The following is a 19070-nucleotide window of genomic DNA, read 5'->3' on the forward strand; positions in this document are numbered from 1 at the left end:
AGGCTTTCCACTGTCATCTTCGTCCTTATCGGTTTCTTCATCTTTTTCGGTATCACCATTCTCGCTCGGGTCTTCCTGTCACGGAGTGCCACCACCTCTTTTTTGAGCTCGTCAATTTTTTTATTATTTTCTTCATTCTCCTTTGCCATCTTTTCAAAGAGTTTATTCATGTTCTGGATTTGCTCCTCAAGAGTAGCGCTACTTATCACCATGACTGAAGCAGCTGTAGGAGTCGAGGTTTCTTTCTTCTTTGGCGATGCCTTGGGTTTGCAAGGGGAAGCCTTCTTGTCAACCTTTACACTTCTAGTCTCCTCACGTGAAGAAGAAGAGGCAGCGAGGAGTGTTGTAGCGGCAACAGCTACGGAGGCTACAGAGATCTTGCCCGGCCTAGTAGGGACGTGTGTAGAGCGTAGACTGGCAGCAGCAACGTTGACAACAACCTTCTTCGCCATTCCTCCTGTGCAGATGCCAACTGACTGCACAGCTGAGGAGGTAGCAGCAATGGGTGTACCCTGCAGGATATCTACGTAGGTCTTCTTGGATGCAGTAGAGGAGATGCTTTGATTGGTAGACATCTTCTTGTTATGGTAGACTTAATTAAAACGGCAGTAGAGATGAGAAGTAGAGATTTTCACGTCGGGTTTTGTATCAAAAAATAAATATAATACAAAATACGAGACAAATGAATTTTTATTAATATCAGAAAGTTTATGTGTACAATCTCTAATGTATCCTTTGATTATAATATGCCGTGGTAGATTACGTAAACGTTGTCTGTAGTAGAGGCGCGAACGTTACATTTGAATGACACTTGTAGAGGTTGTATGCACTATGTAGGAGGTGTCGATTTGTATTCTTGAGAGGGTTGCTGTGACTTGTTCTCTTTTGAATGTTGTAGCTTGAATTTCATGGGCAGGCGGCACAATTTTGGTGTGCTTGTTGAGTGCTTGCAGAGGTGTCTTGTAGAGAGAATTTATAGAGCTTTTATATCTTCTTCTCTCTAAACTTTGTGATTATGATTCCTCCACTTGAAATGAATGAGAATGGCTCTATTTATAGAGTTCCAATTCCCCTTGGTATACTTTGGCATTCACAGACCCATTTATGGGTTTACTAGTGAAGTTGGCCCAAATTTAATCATTTCGGGTTTAATGATTCGGATAACCCATTTCGTAAACCAAATTGACCCGTATTTCATTTAATCGGAGCAAAATAAATTAAATCGAGTTATAATTTCATATTATCTCAAATTTATTAATTTATTTTATTTATTCGGCACTCTAATAAATTTTCAGTGCCTACAATTATAAAACTGTCTCACACAATAATTATTTTCGTGTAAAAATGCGTTATTTAAATAACTAAGCTCAGAAAAAACAAGAATACTGTCTGTAAAACACTAAAGAGAGAGAAAGAGAGTTGACCGCCATGTGAAGTGCAACCACATTGGTCGATTATCCAAAAATTTAATCAAATTAATTAATTAATCTCTTGCATTTGCTCTAAATTCAATTAATTCTTCAATTCAATCACAAATTTCTGAACTATTAAGTTAACAAATTACAATTCGATCGTCAATTGATCGATTACTACAACGGACACGTTTGCTTGCGGTAATTTTAACGATAAATGAAGAATTGATTGTTTAATTTTTCTGGAGATCTGAAAATGGAGTCAAGAATGGATCAATACGAGATAATGGAGCAAATTGGGCGTGGTGCATTTGGTGCTGCTATTCTTGTTAATCATAAAATCGAGAAGAAAAAGTAATTCTTATTCGAATTTAGTATTTAATTGCGATTTTATTCAGTTTAATTGTTAATATTGATTTTGATTTGATTTGATTTTGAAATTGAATGTGTGTAGATATGTGTTGAAGAAGATTAGACTCGCTCGACAGACGGAACGGTGTCGTCGATCTGCTCATCAAGAGGTAATTTGGTTATAATTATGTTATTTCGATACTTTACTTTGGTTGCGGGTTGTGTGTTTGACACTGTGAAATGACACGACCGCTTTGAGATCATTTTAGTGCGAAAGCTGAAAACTTCATCAAGATTTGAGACCGTGTTATGTCCGAGTGTCCGACACTTGTAGCTGGGTCGGAGTAACATAGATTACACTATAGATGCCATTGATCCTGTGGACACTGGCAGCTGAGTCGGAGTAACAAAGATTACAGTTTAGATGGTTGTGGACCCAGCTGAGTCGGAGTAACATAGATTACTGTTTAGATGGCACTGATCTTGTGGACACTGGCAGCTGAGTCGAAGTAACTAGATTATAGATGGCAGTGATGTTGTGGACATTGGCAATTGAGGGTAACATAAATACAGTTTAGATGGCACTGATCCCGTAAAGTGAACAGTAAATGTGGTTGTTGATGCATAAAGCTGAAAACTTTATTGTTTGAATTTGCTAAGCACATTAATTATATAGTGATTTACAATAATGTAGATGGCACTGATCGTGTGAACACTGGCAACTGAGTCGGAGTAACATAAACTATAGTTTAGATGACACTGATCATGTTCATAATTGTGGTACTTGATGCATAAAGCGAAAAATTTGTTTGATTTTTGTTGAGTATTAATTTGATAGTGATTTGCGACAATGTAGATGGCACTGATTGCACGTATCCAACATCCCTACATTGTTGAATTTAAAGAAGCATGGGTTGAGAAGGTGAGGATTTTATTTTGAGTTTTTCTGTTTCTTTTTCAATGCTGCTTTTTTCGTGTTTCGTGTTTGTGGGGATGAAACGTGTGAATTTGTGAAATGCAGGGTTGTTATGTTTGCATAGTCACGGGTTACTGCAAAGGCGGAGACATGTGAGTACATTGCATTTTTAAATGTGTAATGTTAGGAGAAAAGTTCAAATTTTTCTCTGGAGGTGTATGAATGTTGTTTATGAATTATTATGAGGTATTGAGGGTGTTTGAATGTGTTGTAGGGCTGAGTTGATGAAAAAATTAAATGGTGCATATTTTCCTGAAGAGGTAATGCTTTTGATTTCTACTTTTTGAGGGTTTGAATTTCCTACATTTTTTAAGGTAATTTGTTTGTTTTTAAATATTTTTGCCTATTGGTATTTGTATGTGCAGAAACTCTGCAAGTGGTTTACGCAAATATTATTGGCTGTTGAATATTTGCATTCGAAATTTGTCCTTCATCGGGATCTTAAAGTATGTAAATGACCATGGTTTCAGTTCATTGTATTATATCTTCTCCGGATTCCAAGTGTAAAACTTTTATGGTTATTGTATTAATATTTTGCAGTGTTCGAATATTTTTCTAACAAAAGACCACGATATTCGCCTTGGTGAGTGCTCAAAACTTTTAACTGATGTGCTCTTAGCAATTAAGTGTGTTTTTTTTCTTTGGATTCTAACAAAAATATTATGCCTTACTACAGGGGATTTTGGGCTCGCTAAAACACTTAAAGCAGATGATTTAGCTTCTTCGGTAAGCAGATTCGCTTCGTACAACTCTTCTCATTATTATCCTATTACTCTGCCTTTGTGGTTGTTATGTATTTTTCCTGGTTTTATGGAGAATTTGTTAGTTAGCAGAGGTGATGAACTTGCATTATAAAGTGTGGAGTGAAATTTGTGTAATAGTTATCTTTCGGTGGCCTCTCTCCCTCTCCGAGCTGGCTTTTAGGAGCGTTTTTTGTTTTTTTTACAAGGCAAGATGAAACTGAAACTAATATGCACCTTCACCTCTGCTTTAGGTGGTTGGAACTCCGAATTACATGTGTCCTGAACTGCTGGCTGACATACCTTATGGCTTCAAATCCGATATTTGGTCCTTAGGTATGCTACGCGTTTTTCTGTTAAGACCGTTTTGTGGGATTTTGTTCTGTGTGTATAGCTTATTGTCTTGTTTTGGTCAGGTTGCTGTGTGTACGAAATGGCAGCACATAGGCCTGCATTCAAAGCTTTTGTAAGTTTCTTGACTTTTTAACTTACCAAGCGAGAAATTATTGTATGTGGTTTTGATGTAGAGTTGTAGACATAGGCACAATTGCCTGTAGCTTTGCACCAGTGGCAGTGAGTGTGGCACGTTGTCCGGTTTGTCCGCCTCTTCCTTCCTTCGTGCTTTCCGGAAGTTCATCATTCGGAATTCCATTTTAGTTGGATGTCTTATTCTTGCATGAAATTGACTGCATTTGGCTGCGGGAATAGTCTGATTTGGTTTAAACCACGAACGGGACTTATTCTACTGCTTTTTCTTTGATTTCTATCAATAGCTGGTAGACTGGGATCCTGGACTCTGTTACCGCTGTGAGGAGTTTTAGTTAAGCTCTCTTTAAGCTCCACCGCTCCTGGGTGAAGTTATCAAGAAAAAAAATCGGGAGTCAGTGTCTTTAACACCCCCATACTCCAAGTGCCTTACCAGGACCACTCAGGTATGAAGACATTACCATCTCGGTTACCCGAGGCAATGATAATCAAACAACAATAAAGAAACAACGTTTATTATAAATAATTTAGTGAACAGATACAATCCTCAAAACCAAACCAAAAGTACGTTACATGATTTCAAACTGACTGTCTAACTGAAATGTAAATAAACTAAAGTCTACAGCGGAAGACTCCTATCATCATGTCGTGCCATCCCAGCTATCCGAGTACTCATCTCGATACCTGCTCAATATCTGCTCACCATCCCCGAATGGATCACCGCAGGTTTTCAAAACAACACCGGGTCGATTAATCACACAATCAATATGTATAACAATAATAAGATAAACAGACGAATCACACACACACACACACACAACCAACCAACTCCCATTATCTCAATCCCGATCGTCCACCGGGACTACCACGCTGGGGACCGCAGGCCGTACCCACTCAAATCCCCGCTCCACATAGCAAGAAATGAGCGATAACCCCGTCCATTAATGTGCACATCCCCTTCCGTGGCGGGTTCCACGAAGGGCGAACTAGGGCGTGAAGTCACTCCCGCAAGTGACCCCACTCACCGAGAACGCATCTCGAGAACCATCAACAAGAATCACAACCACAAACACAAGACAATCATTATATCAAACAACCAAATACAAAACATCACCAATATCCCATTATGGGACTAATACCGAGTAGAAATCCTACCGAAAGCACAATAGTCGACGGTATCAACAAATTTGTATCAAAAAGCCTCTTCTACGAACCCTCCTCCTATCATATAACACATAGAGGCTACACATCACATACTACACGCAAAACCCCCAATCTCTAAATTAGGGTTTAACCAAATCAAGGGAAAAACAATAAAAAGGGTACGTAGATCTTACCCTCGACGCAAGGAACTCAACGATACGAATAACGACAAGAACTGACCGTCTGAACTCCGGGAATTGCTAAGAATGCGATTAGGAAGATGAACTTGTTGCTTTCTCTCTTAAACAGGTTTTAGGTTTTGTAAAAGTGATTTAAAACAATGACGACGATACTTAAATACCTTAATCGCATAATTAACAAAACCCGAGAAAACTCCCGTAAAAAATCGGACACTCGAGGTACTCGATCGAGTACCCCTTACTCGATCGAGTACCCCAGCTACTCGATCGAGTACCCAACAGTCAGAAACTATTTTATTTCGCAACTTACCCTTACTCGATAGAGTAAGGGCTACTCGATAGAGTACCCCAAGACTTATAAATACGGAGTATTACGGTCTTCCTCCTAAAAGGAACTTCGTCCCCGAAGTTCAAACCACTACTAACAAAGGTACTCCCACAACATTCCCGACTCAAAAGCCAAACAAAATTTAACATAAAACATGATACTAACCCAACTCATCCCGACAAACCTACCGACACTACATATAAAAGGGGTATAAAACTCTTAAAACCGCTCGCGATCATCTCCTACCCCCCTAAAAGAAACAAGGTTACGTCCCCGTAACCATACATACCCGATCAAAGAGGAAAGGGTAACGCTCTTTCATAGCTTCCTTCGGCTCCCATGTAGCTTCCTCGGTCTCGTGGTTAGACCACAGGATCTTAAGCAAAACTGTCTCACCACTCCTAGTCTTTCTAATCTTTCTGGTCTGTAATCCGCTTAGCACCTTCGGATATGATAAGGACTCATCTAGCTCTAAGCTCTCTCTCCTCCAACACACGTGACGGTCACTCACATACTTCAAATGCGATACCCGAAACACATTATGCACTCTCTCTAACGCACTCGTAAAGCCGGACGATAAGCAACTTCCCCAACTCGCTCTAAGATCTCATAAGGCCCTATAAACTTCTGACTTAGCTTGCCTTTCTTCCCAAATCTCATAACTCCACGCATCGGAGAAACTTTCAAAAGAACCTTGTCCCCAACTTGAAACTCTATATCCCTACGATATAGATCTGCATAACTCTTTTGCGTCGTCCCGAGTCGCTCTCATCCTTTCCCCGATCATCTTAATCTGCTCCACCATCTCACGCACCATCTCTCGGTCCTAAACCATCGCCTCCGCACTGTCGTCCCAACAGATTGGACTCCTACACCTCCTCCCATACAAAGCCTCAAACGGTGTCATACCTATACCGGTGTGATAACCGTTATTGTAAGAAAATTCTATCAAGTCCAACCTCCGCTCCCAGCTACCACCAAAATCCATCACACAAGCTCGCAACATATCCTCAAGAGTCTTGATTGTTCTCTCGCCGCCTGCGTCGCGGGATGAAATGTCAGTACTCATCTTCAAAGTTGTTCCCAACGATTCCTGCAACTCCTTCCAAAACCTCGATATAAACCTCGCATCTCTGTCGGACACTATGTCCTTAGGGACTCCATGTAACTTAAGCACGTTCTTTCGATAGGCCATAGCCAATCGTGCCTTAGTCCATGTATCTTTCATTGGAACAAAGTGAGTGACGACTTGGTCGACGATCCACTATCACCCAAATCATGTTGTTACCTTGTTGACTCTTAGGCAAACCCATAATGAAATCCATGGAAATGGATTCCCACTTCCACTCAGGCACCTCTAAAGACCGAATCTTACCTTGTGGTCGTCTCTGTTCCCCTTTTAACTCTCGGCATGTCAAACAACGGACACAAACTCACCGTCTCTTTCTTCATCCTGTGCCACCAAAACGTTTTCTTCAAATCTTTGTATAGCTTGTCTCCACCGGATGAATCGAATATGGTGTGCACGCGCCTCCGTCGTGATCGTCTTTTTCAACTCCTCATCATTAGGAACACACCACCTACCATCAAACCTCAAACTACCATCTCAGATGAATAGAAAAGCGGGACACCGTCCCTTTCTCTACTCCACTCTCCACTCAACTATCTTAGGATCCAAAGCCCGCTTATCCCGAATATCATCATAAAACTCCGGATGTCTTTATCATATCACCCATGACATCTCCTTTCTGCATCATATGTATCCCAAAACTCGCTACCTCATCCCTCAGCCTCATCAAGGATAGCCTCATCAAGGATAGAGCTGTACACAAGGATAGAGCTGTACACAGAGAATGTACACTCTTCCTACTCAAAGCATCAGCAACAACATTGGCCTTCCCTTCATGGTAGATGATCTCCATGTCATAATCGCCAATCAGCTCCATCCACCTCCTCTGTCTCATGTTCAACTCCTTCTGCGTGAAGATGTACTTAAGACTCTTGTGATTAGAAAATACCTTAAAGATTGCTCCATAAAGGTAGTGTCTCCAAATCTTGAGAGCAAACACCACTGCACCCAACTCCAGATCATGAGTAGGGTAATTCTCCTCATAAGGCTTCAACTGCCTAGAAGCATAGGCAATCACTTTACCATTCTGCATTAACACACATCCCAGCCCATTCTTCGAGGCATCCGTATAAACCTCAAAATTCTCGCTCCTTCAGTAATGCTAGGACAGAGCCGTGGTCAAACGCTCCTTTAATGTCCGGAACGCCGTCTCACAACTCTCATCCCAACGAAACCTATTCTCTTTCCTCATCAACGCCGTCACCTGGCCTAGCTATCTTGGAGAAATCTTTCACGAACCGTCTGTAGTATCCACTAAACCCAAGAAACTCCTAACCTCAAAGAACATTCTTTGGTGCTTCCCACTTTGTCACACGCCTCAATCTTCGCCGATCCACACTACCCCATCTTTAGAGATCACATGCCCTTAAAAGCAACTTTCTCTAACCAGAACTCACACTTGGACAACTTGGCATACAACTCATGATCCTCAAAGTCCAGAACACGATTCTCAAATGCTCCTCGTGCTTCTCCTTAGTCTTAGAGTAGACTAAGATATCATCGATAAACACCACTACAAACTGGTCCAAGAACTGTCTGAAGATTCTATTCATCAAATCCATAAACACCGCCGGCGCATTAGACAACCCAAACGGCATCACCACATACTCATAATGGCCATACCTCGACGTGAAAGTCGTCTTTGGTATGTCCACCTCTCTAATCTTCACCTGATGGTACCCCGACCTCAAATCAATCTTAGAAAAGACCGTTGCACCACTCAACCGATCAAACAGTCATCTATCCTTGCAAAGGATACTTATTCTTTATCGTCACACGGTTCGACTCCCCCGTAATCTATGCACAGCCTCAAGCTCCCATCTTTCTTCTTCACGAAAAGAACTGGTGCTCCCCAAGGCGATACACTTGGTCTAATGTATCCCTTCTCTATCAAATCATCCAACTGTTTCCTAAGCTCTTCCATCTCCTTAGGACTCATACGGTACGGTGCCTTAGAGATTGGCCCCGTCCCTGGCTTCAACTCAACGGTGAAATCTATCTCCCTCTTCGGTGGCAACCCCTAATCTCCTCTCGAAAAACATCTCGCAAACTCTCCCACCACTGGTATCTCATCAACTCGTCGGAATCTCTATCCTCCAGGTCATCTCTCACATGGCACAGATCAAAGGACATCCTTCCTCGGATAAGACTTCAAGGTAACAGATGCAATCAACTTAACTTTGGGTTTGACTAGAAACCCACGATAAGACACACTAACACCCTTTGGACCTCTTAAGGACACTTTCTTTTGATGACAGTCTATCTTAGCTTTATACTTTCCTAACCAATCCATCCCAACTATCATCTCAAAACCGTTAAGAGGAAACTCTAGCAAGTCTACAGGGAAATCAACTTGCCCAACTATCAAAGATACATCTCTAAACAATCTCCCACACGATACAGACTCACCCGAAGGTATGAAGACTCGCTCACTAACAGATTCATATACTCTCAAACCCAACTGTTTAACATGACTCGAAGACACAAACGACTGAGAAGCCCCCGAATCGAACAAAACAAAGGTAGGAATACCATTAACAAGGAATGTACTTGATAACGTGCGCATCTTCCTCACCTTCTTCTCCATCATGAATAACTTGCCATCGGTCTTCCGTCCACCTCCCCGGACAAGATCTTGGTGATGCGGTCGCTTAGCACCCGACCCTTGATTGTTGTTGTTGTTTGTCGGTGTTTTCGATAAGAATTACCGCCGTTGCGGTTGCCTCCACTCTGCAACTCGACTTCCCGGTTTGGCCATGATCCACCCTGGTCTCGTTGCTCGCGAAGCTCGTGCGGGTCTCCGAAAGGATCCGGTGCACTCGTGCACTCATGTCTCTTGTGGCCTACACCACCACAACCATAGCAGTCACTCCCCAACTATTACTCACACTTCCACGCCACGCCAAAAGGAAGCCCCGACTAAACCCCCTGGACACGGAAGAAAATCCTTTAGGCGATTGTGGTTGCCTTTCTTGTGATTCGATTGGCCACCACCCTCGCTCTCGGACTTCCTCTTCTCACCACCGACCTCTCTCCCGAGCCATCTCCACCAATCTCTCCGCTCTCCCAGCCCTCTCATAAGCTTCCTTAACATCAGTAAGGATCCCCACGGGTAACTTATCCATAATCTTGGTGGTCAACCCCCTTTCAAACCTCAATGCCAAATTCTCCTCACTCAAACCCATGTCCTCGGATACCTAGACTTCTCATTGAACGACCTCTAGTACTCGACCACGGACATCTCGGCGATCATCTTAAAACCATCAAACTCTTCTCTTAACTTACTCCTCACATGTTTTTGGTACAAACTCCTTTCTTACAAATTTCTACGAAACTCCTCCCAAGGTATAGCAGGTAAGCCTTGGTTGGTATATATTTCCTTAGCACTCACCTTCACCGAATCCCACCACTTGCTTTGCGCTCCCTCGGATAGAACGCACTGTTCCACTCTCATCTCATCCGGACAATGAACCAAGTCTAAGATGTTCTCCATCTCTCTCGACCAACTATATCAGCGATTAGGTTCCCCAACTCCCTTGTACTCTTTCGGGTTAAACCTCGCAATATAGAGGCCGATTTTAGAATGATCAACCTCCTTCTCCTTATTCTTATCCTTGTCCTCATTCACTCTCTTCAGGGTCTCAGTAAGAGCATCCTGGTGCTCTAACATCTTAACGATGTCATCCACGGTCATAAGCTCGGCTCTCGCATACAAAGCGTTTCTCTTGGGCGGCATCTTGAAGCTATATAAGAAAGGGTAAACATAAACACACGTACTAAACCTCAAAACACGAAAACACGATGCCCAGAACCCACTCGATCGAGTTCCCATACACACTCGATCGAGTAACGGGCTACTCGATCGAGTGCCCCACGTACTCGATCGAGTACCCAAACTTCAGACCCAAACAGACCTTCTGATCTCTTACCTACTCGATCGAGTATCTAGGCTACTCGATCGAGTGACCCCCTACTCGATCGAGTACCCCTAGTTACTCGATCGAGTGCCCCAAAACTCGATTCTGGACTTAAAATCGCCAAAAACCCACCCGATCGAGTCAGTCTCACTCGATCGAGTAACACTAGTTCATAGAAGCTACCCGCATGTTACGTCATATGCTAACATGCTAAACTTTATAAACCACATTATATCATAATAAGCATACTACGCATCTTTTCTACTATCTACGAAACCATTTCATCATGTTATTAAATGCCACATTGTAAATCATCCAACATGTTATCATCTCATCAACAAGTTTCCTCATATCACCATTTTCTTTCACATGCTCAACTTTCTACTTCAACATCCAACAATTAACACATTCCATCACATTCGTAAACAAGTTAACCAAACACACATACGACTCGACACACATTTCCCCATGTGACCGGTTCAAAGTTGTAGGGCGACCCCGCGACTTTAGGACGTCTCCCAAGCCTTTGCACTAGCTCCTACAACTTTTACCCCTGGTTCATTTTAATTGACTCCCTATGTTCATTAAGTTCATTGGTTACAGGTTTCAGGATCGTCGCTCTGATACCATTTGTAACACCCCCATACTCCAAGTGCCTTACCAGGACCACTCAGGTATGAAGACATTACCATCTCGGTTACCCGAGGCAATGATAATCAAACAACAATAAAGAAACAACGTTTATTATAAATAATTTAGTGAACAGATACAATCCTCAAAACCAAACCAAAAGTACGTTACATGATTTCAAACTTTTGTCTCTAACCAAATGTAAATAAACTAAAGGCTACGGGAAGACTCCTATCATCATGTCGTGCCATCCCAAATATCCCGGTACTCATCTCGATACCTCGCCAATATCTGCTCACCATCCCCGAATGGATCACCGCAGGTTTTCAAAACAACACCGGGGTCAGTACTAATCACACAATCAATATGTATAACAATAATAAGAACAATAATAAGATAAACAGACAGCTTAACTCTCACACACACAGAGCCAACCAACTCCCATCATCTCAATCTTGACTGTCCACTGGACCAGCCCTGCCAGTGGGGGACCGCAGCCGTACCCACCAAATCCCCGCTCCACATAGCAGTGAGCGATAACCCTGTCCATTAATGTGCACATCCCCTTCCGTGGCGGGTTCCACGAAGGGCGAAACTAGGGCGTGAAGTCACTCCCGCAAGTGACCCCACTCAGCTGAGAACGCATCTCGAGAACCATCAACAACAATCACAACCACAAACACAGTACAATCATTATATCAAACAACCAAATAGAGCACATCACCAATATCCCATTATGGGACTAATACTGAGTAGGAAATCCTACCTGGAAAGCACAACAATCGACGGTATCAACAAATGTATCAAAAGCCTCTTCTACGAACCCTCCTCCTATCATATAACACATAGAGGCTACACATCACATACTACACGCAAAAACCCCCAATCTCTAAATTAGGGTTTAACCAAATCAAGGGAAAAACAATAAAAAGGGTACGTAGATCTTACCCTCGATGCAAGGAACTCAACGATACGAATAACGACAAGAACTGACCGTCTGAACTCCGGGAATTGCTAATAATGCGATTAGGAAGATGAACTTGTTGCTTTCTCTCTTAAACAGGGTTTTAGGTTTTGTAAAAGTGATTTAAAACAATGACGACGATACTTAAATACCTTAATCGCATAATTAACAAAACCCGAGAAAACTCCCCGTAAAACCGGACACTCGATCGAGTACCCAAGGTACTCGATCGAGTACCCCCTTACTCGATCGAGTACCCCAGCTACTCGATCGAGTACCCAACAGGTCAGAAACTATTTTATTTCGCAACTTACCCTTACTCGATAGAGTAAGGGCTACTCGATAGAGTACGTACTCCAAGACTTATAAATACGGAGTATTACAGTGTCATACTCACAAGTCATACTTCGTAGTATTTTATTCAGTATAGTCCCAGACTCCCTGTAGACTTCTGGGCTCATTCTCTTTTTTTTTTTTTTTTTTTTTTTTTTTTTTGTGTGTGTGTGGAGATTTTTATTCTATTTGATTCGACTTGGTAATCTTCAATATTTAATGTGTTAATTTTTCTCTTCTGTTCCTCTAGTTTTGGAATGTTTTGCACTTGTGCCAGTAGATAGAGGACTTGTTCACTCCATTATTTTTTCTTATCTTCCTTTTCCATTTATTTGTCTCATTGAAAAACTCACTTTTTCAGGATATGGCAGGATTGATCAGCAAGATAAATCGATCGTCCATGGGCCCCTTACCTTCCTGTTATTCTCCCTCATTGTAAGTCCCGGTGATATTGTCCTTGTGTTAATGTGTTGGCAAGATGTTGCTGTTTCTTCAGTCTTCACAAACATCAATTTTCTTTTTTTCTTCTACCCTGATATATGTCAGAGTAGAAAACCAAGCTGTTATTCAGTTAGGTTCAAAATGTTGTTTTCCTTTATGTATGTTGTTACCGCCATCAAGTGGGTGATTATAGCTTACTACATTTGTGGTGCTACATATTTGTGAGCAAACTTTTGTAATGAAATGCATGTGATCAACTTGCGAGTTGAAAATTAAATTCATTTTGGAAGTGACGCTCTATAGTCGTCGTCGTAGCGTATTTGCTGTTTGATATTCTTCTTTGTTCATTGCTCATTCATTATTACAAATTTGCTGTGTGTGCAACAATATCTTATCTAATCTTTGTACTTGTAGGAAGACAGTTATAAAGGGTATGCTGAGGAAAAATCCTGAGCATCGACCAAATGTATGGTATTCTTTTCTCAGATTGGTTTTTGGTATATTAAGCTTTAGAACTTTTTCTGAATAATTCTGTTTATATGAACAGGCATCGGAAATTTTAAAGCACCCTTACTTGCAGCCTTATGTAAATATATTTCGGCCTTCCAATTCTCCATCTCCTGAGAAACCTTTATTTAGAGCTCGTGAAACACGGAAACCCATGGTTGAAAGCCAAAACAGTAGCAGTTCTTGCAGTGATAAAAATAGTTCAGTATCGACTGATAAAAACATCCCAGTCTTGGTTTATTCTGAGAGCAAGGCCACTGAGACTGATATCTTTTCTGATGATGAATTCGATTATGAAGATCCGCCTCAAAACAATGAACACCCCTGTGCTGATGAGTATGTGACTGATGTGCATGAACAGGTCATGAAACCTTTCTCTGATGAGCCGAAGCCCAATACTGAAGTAAAGCAACCAAAAACAATAAAAAATATTCTCATGACTCTGAAGGAAGGCAAAACTAGAGATAACAGTTCACCAATGAGAAATAATGGATCAAGAGTTACCCAAAGATCTAATGTTGAAGCTTCACCTAAAGTCCCCAAGCCCACCATAGTTCCTCCCACTGTCAAACCTGCTGCTAATTTCCAAGCAATTGTTCCACCAAAGCCAAGTCCTGATACTGTGAAAAGTGCTCATGGATCCTCTCTGAAACATCAAGTAAGCATGCTTTCTTTTTCTATATCAATGGTTATTCGGATATATTGGGGCCAAGACTCACTATTCTTCGTCTTTAAGAATATGATTGAATAATGCAAAATGAATTCTAAACTTTGTAAAAGGTAGAATGTCAATGCATATGTTGTGATTAGTAGAATTCAGTGCATTATATGTTGCGATTATTATTATGGATTGAATCAACAAATGAGTCTGGCTTACGTACATCCGAGTTCCTTGCCATAGGCAGTCGCCTTTTTGGCACCCGCATAGTGTTACCAGCGTTTGTTTGCTCATTTACTCTTCTGAAATTTGACTAATAATATGTTTTGGCAGTTGGCTGTCATTGAATACTCTCCGAAGACTAGACCTAGACATGATGTCATTCTTTCTCCTACGAATACCAAACAAGTTGCTGAAGATGGACTTGCTGCTAAGTCAAGGCAAAAAACCCCGCCTTCCAACCTGCTAAGACGGTCCTCATTTCCGGGGAGAATAAGGCAAGCTGGATCTGATGTTCCTGCTCCAATTAATGATTCGGGTAAGGTTGATCATGGTGAAATGGCTCAAGAGTCTGAGAGCAATGGTTTGGCAAGCAGAAGTCCTCCAACCTATGCTACTCGTGAAGCAAAGCAAGAAACAACTAAAAGTTTGCATGTCCCTCCAAGACCAACACGAGCTGATAGTAGCAATTCTGCATTGTCATCCATGTCTATGCAAGCATTTGAATTAAGCGATGACGCATCAACTCCTCTTCGAAGCCCATCCGAAAAGGCTAGTCGTGGGTATGAGCTAGAGAGCCACTTTAAACAGTGTGACCCTAAGACGCTTGAAAATAGTTCAAGCAAAGCTAATCATTATCAGGATACAATCGCACATGACAAACTCTTTGAATTGCCACGGCCAAGCAGTGCTGCTTCTTATATCTACCCTGAGATCCCTGAAAATAGCTCTGGTAAGAATATAATCAATCATAGATTAAAATCAAATCGGTCAAGCAGTGCAACATCTTCTCACTCGTACCACGAAGTGCCTGAAAACGTCACTGGAAAATTTCACACTCATGGCGAGACATTTTCCTTTACTTGCGGTTCTCATTCTATGACACTTAATGATTTGCCCAGAGATAGCCCTTCTGTTGTTGGTCCTTCCTCAGAAGTGGAGGTTACCCGTGAATGTCAGAATGTTGGTTCTACTTCTAGTACAGAAAATATAAACATGGAAGCGAATTCTTTGTCGAAGCTGCCATTTAGGGTTTCTGAGGAAAGATCTATATGTAAAGATTACTCTTCTGCCAGCAGATCTAATCGTAGATCTGATATATTCCCTTGCTTGAATCCTGTCTCTCCATCTGATGATGAAGACAAGTTCACTGTAAAAGAATTCTTATCAATAGAAGGGGAAAAAGTGGCTCCACATGTTTCTGAATCTTCCGCCAGAAAGAGTTTTCTGGCAGAGAATGCATTTGTCTTGCAAAATACATCAGTCGGAAAAGCTGTCTCACCCAGTAATGCATCGGCTTTTAAAGATGTTATGCATGTCAGAGAGCTTACTAATTTCCACACCAGAAAAGAACAACCTGTGATCGAAACTGTGGAGAGAAACATGGATGTCAGTGTTCTTAACAACGTTGTCAGAAATAATCCCGAACAGATTTGCGGGACTGTTCCAGCCTCTGTGATGTCATCAAATGTCATTTCTGAGAGTGCTGAACCTGAAAAGCCTGACATCAAAAGTACGGGACCTGCTATGGATGATGTAGCACAAGTGGGACCCCAATGTCCGTCAAAAGAAAGGGATAGTCCATTTATGGAAGTCATGGATGTCAAGTCATTCCGACAGAGGGCAGAGGCACTTGAGGGACTCCTAGAGTTGTCGGCCGAGTTATTGGAGCAAGACAGACTGGGAGAGCTTGCAGTTGTGTTAAAGCCGTTTGGCAAAAACAAGGTTTCTCCAAGAGAGACCGCCATCTGGCTTGCCAGGAGTCTTAAAGGTATGATGTTTGAAGATTCATCTCGCGCTTCATAAATTTTGCCCAGGCGGTAAGTTCACATATTGTGTCCCTAGTTTCCGTTCAGTTTTAGTAAATTCATAGCTAATTCTTGTTCTTTTTGTGGAAATTTTGGACTGAAGAAGGGACCGACTTTTTTTAGCATTCTTTGGATACGGAATGTTGTACATAGTGGTGGCAAGGATACAATAACTGTATGTTTTATTATGAACAATTGGGCCAATTTATGCTGTAAATTTATAGCAGCACATTAAATTTTCAATAAATTTTCCATCAAGTCCATTGCACGGCGACCATATTTCAACTCTATTGGGTCACTACTCACTACTACTATAGCTTACAAGAGCAACGATCAGTCTGTGCAGCCTTGTCCGTCAATAATGCACTGCCATGTGCTATCGAACACGTTTGACCGGGGCCATCTCAATGATTTTGGGGGATCCATGCGAAAGTAGAGAATTATGCCCTCCAATTCTATTTAAAATAGTCGCTGCATAATATTGTAGATTTGTAGGAGAATTTGGCTCATTTCCATACCTTGAAAGAGATTCAAGCTATGTTAGAAAATCCGACTTGGAAGGTGGAAGTCGATCATATTTATCAAGAAGTAATTCGTGTGCAGATTGGTTGACTAATCTTGGCATTGATCAAGAAGGAAAGATTGAGGTGTGGGAGGATCCCCCCTCAAAGTTGTTTCACCTCATGTTTGATGATGCTGGAGGTGGAGGACTCTTGTGGCCTTGTGTGACGATCCACACACTTGAACCCTTAGATTTATTTTATGCTTATGTAATTTCATTTCCATTGTACATTTGTAGTAAGTATTTCCTTAGTAGTTTTAGAATAGGTTTCCATAAATAGGTATATCGCTATTCTACACTAAACTTGTAAATTCAATGTTTCCTGCTACCAGGACCAAACTATCAAATTTGCCTCTATGAGAGGTGCTAGTCAATGAAAAACCGCTTCTCATCCAAAAGCTTGTTGTTGCTTGTTGCTTGCTTTCAATAATCGTATTGCTTACTTTTATTGCTTTCGTGTGCCGGACTTGATAATCGTGACTAGGATTCCCGACACACACCGACCCGAGACCCGAGTATCGTGCTAGTGGGCGATCCCTCACTAGTACGAAGATCCTTGTCGCTTGCATCTTGCCTTGAGAAGGGGCAAGGGTGCGCGCCACGGTCCGGCAAAAGTAGCGGACCGTGACATTTGGTATCAGAGCCCGGTCTTCAGACGGGCGTCTGCAAGCCGCATTTGTTTATCGAGATCGAGAAAATGGGCGAAACAATCGAGGACCGAGTGGATGCCTTAGAGGACGCAATCGACGTTAAGCTTCCCAAACTCGAGGACATCGTGATGCGGATGGCCGCGAGCCTCGAGGAGTTGCAGAAGACGGTTTGTGACCTTGAGACGAAGGTAGATGAGATGGACATTCGCATCCAAGCGATCAGTGGTGCGATCCCCGACGATCGGGAGGAAGAGATCAATCATCTGCACCGAAAGGTCGAGATGTTAGAGAACACTTGTGCCACGCTCGTGAAAGCGGTGGGCAATGACGGGAAATCTATGGGGAGCCATAAGGTGAAGGCACCCCCACCTCGTGCCTACGATGGGGCGAGGGATTCGAAAGCGGTGGATAACTTTATCTTCGATATGGAGCAATACTTCCGAGTAAGTGGGCTCGACGAAGACGCGGAAGTTGTCACGGCAAGCATGTATCTAGTCGACGATGCCAAGATGTGGTGGAGGGCTAGGTACAAGGAAATTGATGCGGGCACGATTACGGTGACATCGTGGGCCGACTTCAAGAGGATCTTGAAGGATCACTTCTACCCCGAGAACACGGAGTTTGTTGCTCGGAAGAAGTTGAAGGAAATCAAGCACACCAAATCAATCCGGGAATATGTGATGGAATTCTCAGCGTGCATGCTCGAGATTAGCGAAATGTCCGAGACGGATAGGACATTCGAGTTCATTGACGGGTTGAAGAGGTGGGCACAACAAGAGGTCATGAGGCGTAATCCCAAAACTCGTCTTCGGCCATATCGGCCAAGGAGCGCCTACTCGACTTTCACGGAGAGCGAGAGGCACCAAGAGTGGTGGCACCAACGGGGAATACTGGTGCGTCACAGAGTGGGTACAATGGACAAAGGCCACAAAACAGCGCCATTTCAGTTGGGAACAGTCGGTTCCGCTCACAAGGAAGTCAAGCCCAATCGGCGAGCACTACGAACTCGCCCTCAAGCTCGTCTTCGAAGGGGGAAACTCTCACGCTTCCACAACGAAGAGACCGTTCGCGTGTTTTGTGTGCAAGGGTCCTCACAAGATGGCCGATTGTCCGAACCAAGCGGAGTTCAATGCCATGTTCAAGAAGATGCCGAAAAGGGCTCAAGAACGTCTTGATGGGGCGTTGGCCGACTATCACCAAGAGTGTAACGAAGACTCGAGTGATGGTGAAGACCAACCACGGATGGGCTCACTTCGGAGGATCGCGCGATGGGGAAGTACGAAGCTTCCTCCGCCAAGAAATCCGACGGGCTCATGTACGTGGACATGATGGTGAATGGGAAGCACGCACGAGCTTTGATCGACTCGGGTGCCTCCCACAACTTTGTTACGAAAGAAGAAGCTGATCGGTTGGGGCTTGTTTTGCGGGATGCTAACAACTGCCCGGCCGGTCAATGGGAAAATGAGACGCGTCCAAGGAGTGGCTAAGAAGGTCGCGGTCCAAGTGGGTGAGTGGGCGGGGAGCTCGACTTCACCACCGTTCCCGGATGACTTCAAGTTAGTACTGGGATGCGCTTCTTTCGAAAGCATTGGTGGTATTGAAACCGAGTGACGGAT

The 19070-nt window shown here is 42.7% G+C and overlaps 1 protein-coding gene across 1 annotated transcript; it reads left to right on the forward strand.

Annotated features, from left to right (window-relative positions):
* The first annotated feature begins 1333 nt into the window (after positions 1–1333).
* LOC141630455 (serine/threonine-protein kinase Nek5-like) lies at positions 1334–16505 on the forward strand. The gene is made up of 14 exons (XM_074443273.1): positions 1334–1766; positions 1867–1933; positions 2620–2685; positions 2785–2831; positions 2954–2999; positions 3105–3185; positions 3280–3322; positions 3416–3465; positions 3734–3815; positions 3896–3945; positions 12971–13044; positions 13465–13516; positions 13598–14215; positions 14549–16505. Exons 1-14 carry the CDS (start codon positions 1669–1671, stop codon positions 16238–16240), a joined length of 3066 nt encoding a protein of 1021 aa, XP_074299374.1. The 5' UTR covers positions 1334–1668; the 3' UTR covers positions 16241–16505.
* The last annotated feature ends 2565 nt before the right edge of the window (positions 16506–19070 follow it).

The sequence above is a fragment of the Silene latifolia genome, chromosome Y (assembly GCF_048544455.1).
Source record: "Silene latifolia isolate original U9 population chromosome Y, ASM4854445v1, whole genome shotgun sequence".
In the NCBI taxonomy this organism is placed as follows: Eukaryota; Viridiplantae; Streptophyta; class Magnoliopsida; order Caryophyllales; family Caryophyllaceae; genus Silene; species Silene latifolia.

What these genes read in the sequence shown, in the direction of transcription:
- LOC141630455 (XM_074443273.1), top strand. Translation starts at nt 1,669, where the DNA reads ATGGAGTCAAGAATGGATCAATACGAGATAATGGAGCAAATTGGGCGT. An exon ending in CATAAAATCGAGAAGAAAAA is followed by an intron (nt 1,767 to 1,866) that starts GTAATTCTTATT and finishes GAATGTGTGTAG; the next exon opens with ATATGTGTTGAAGAAGATTA. An exon ending in GATCCTCTCTGAAACATCAA is followed by an intron (nt 14,216 to 14,548) that starts GTAAGCATGCTT and finishes ATGTTTTGGCAG; the next exon opens with TTGGCTGTCATTGAATACTC.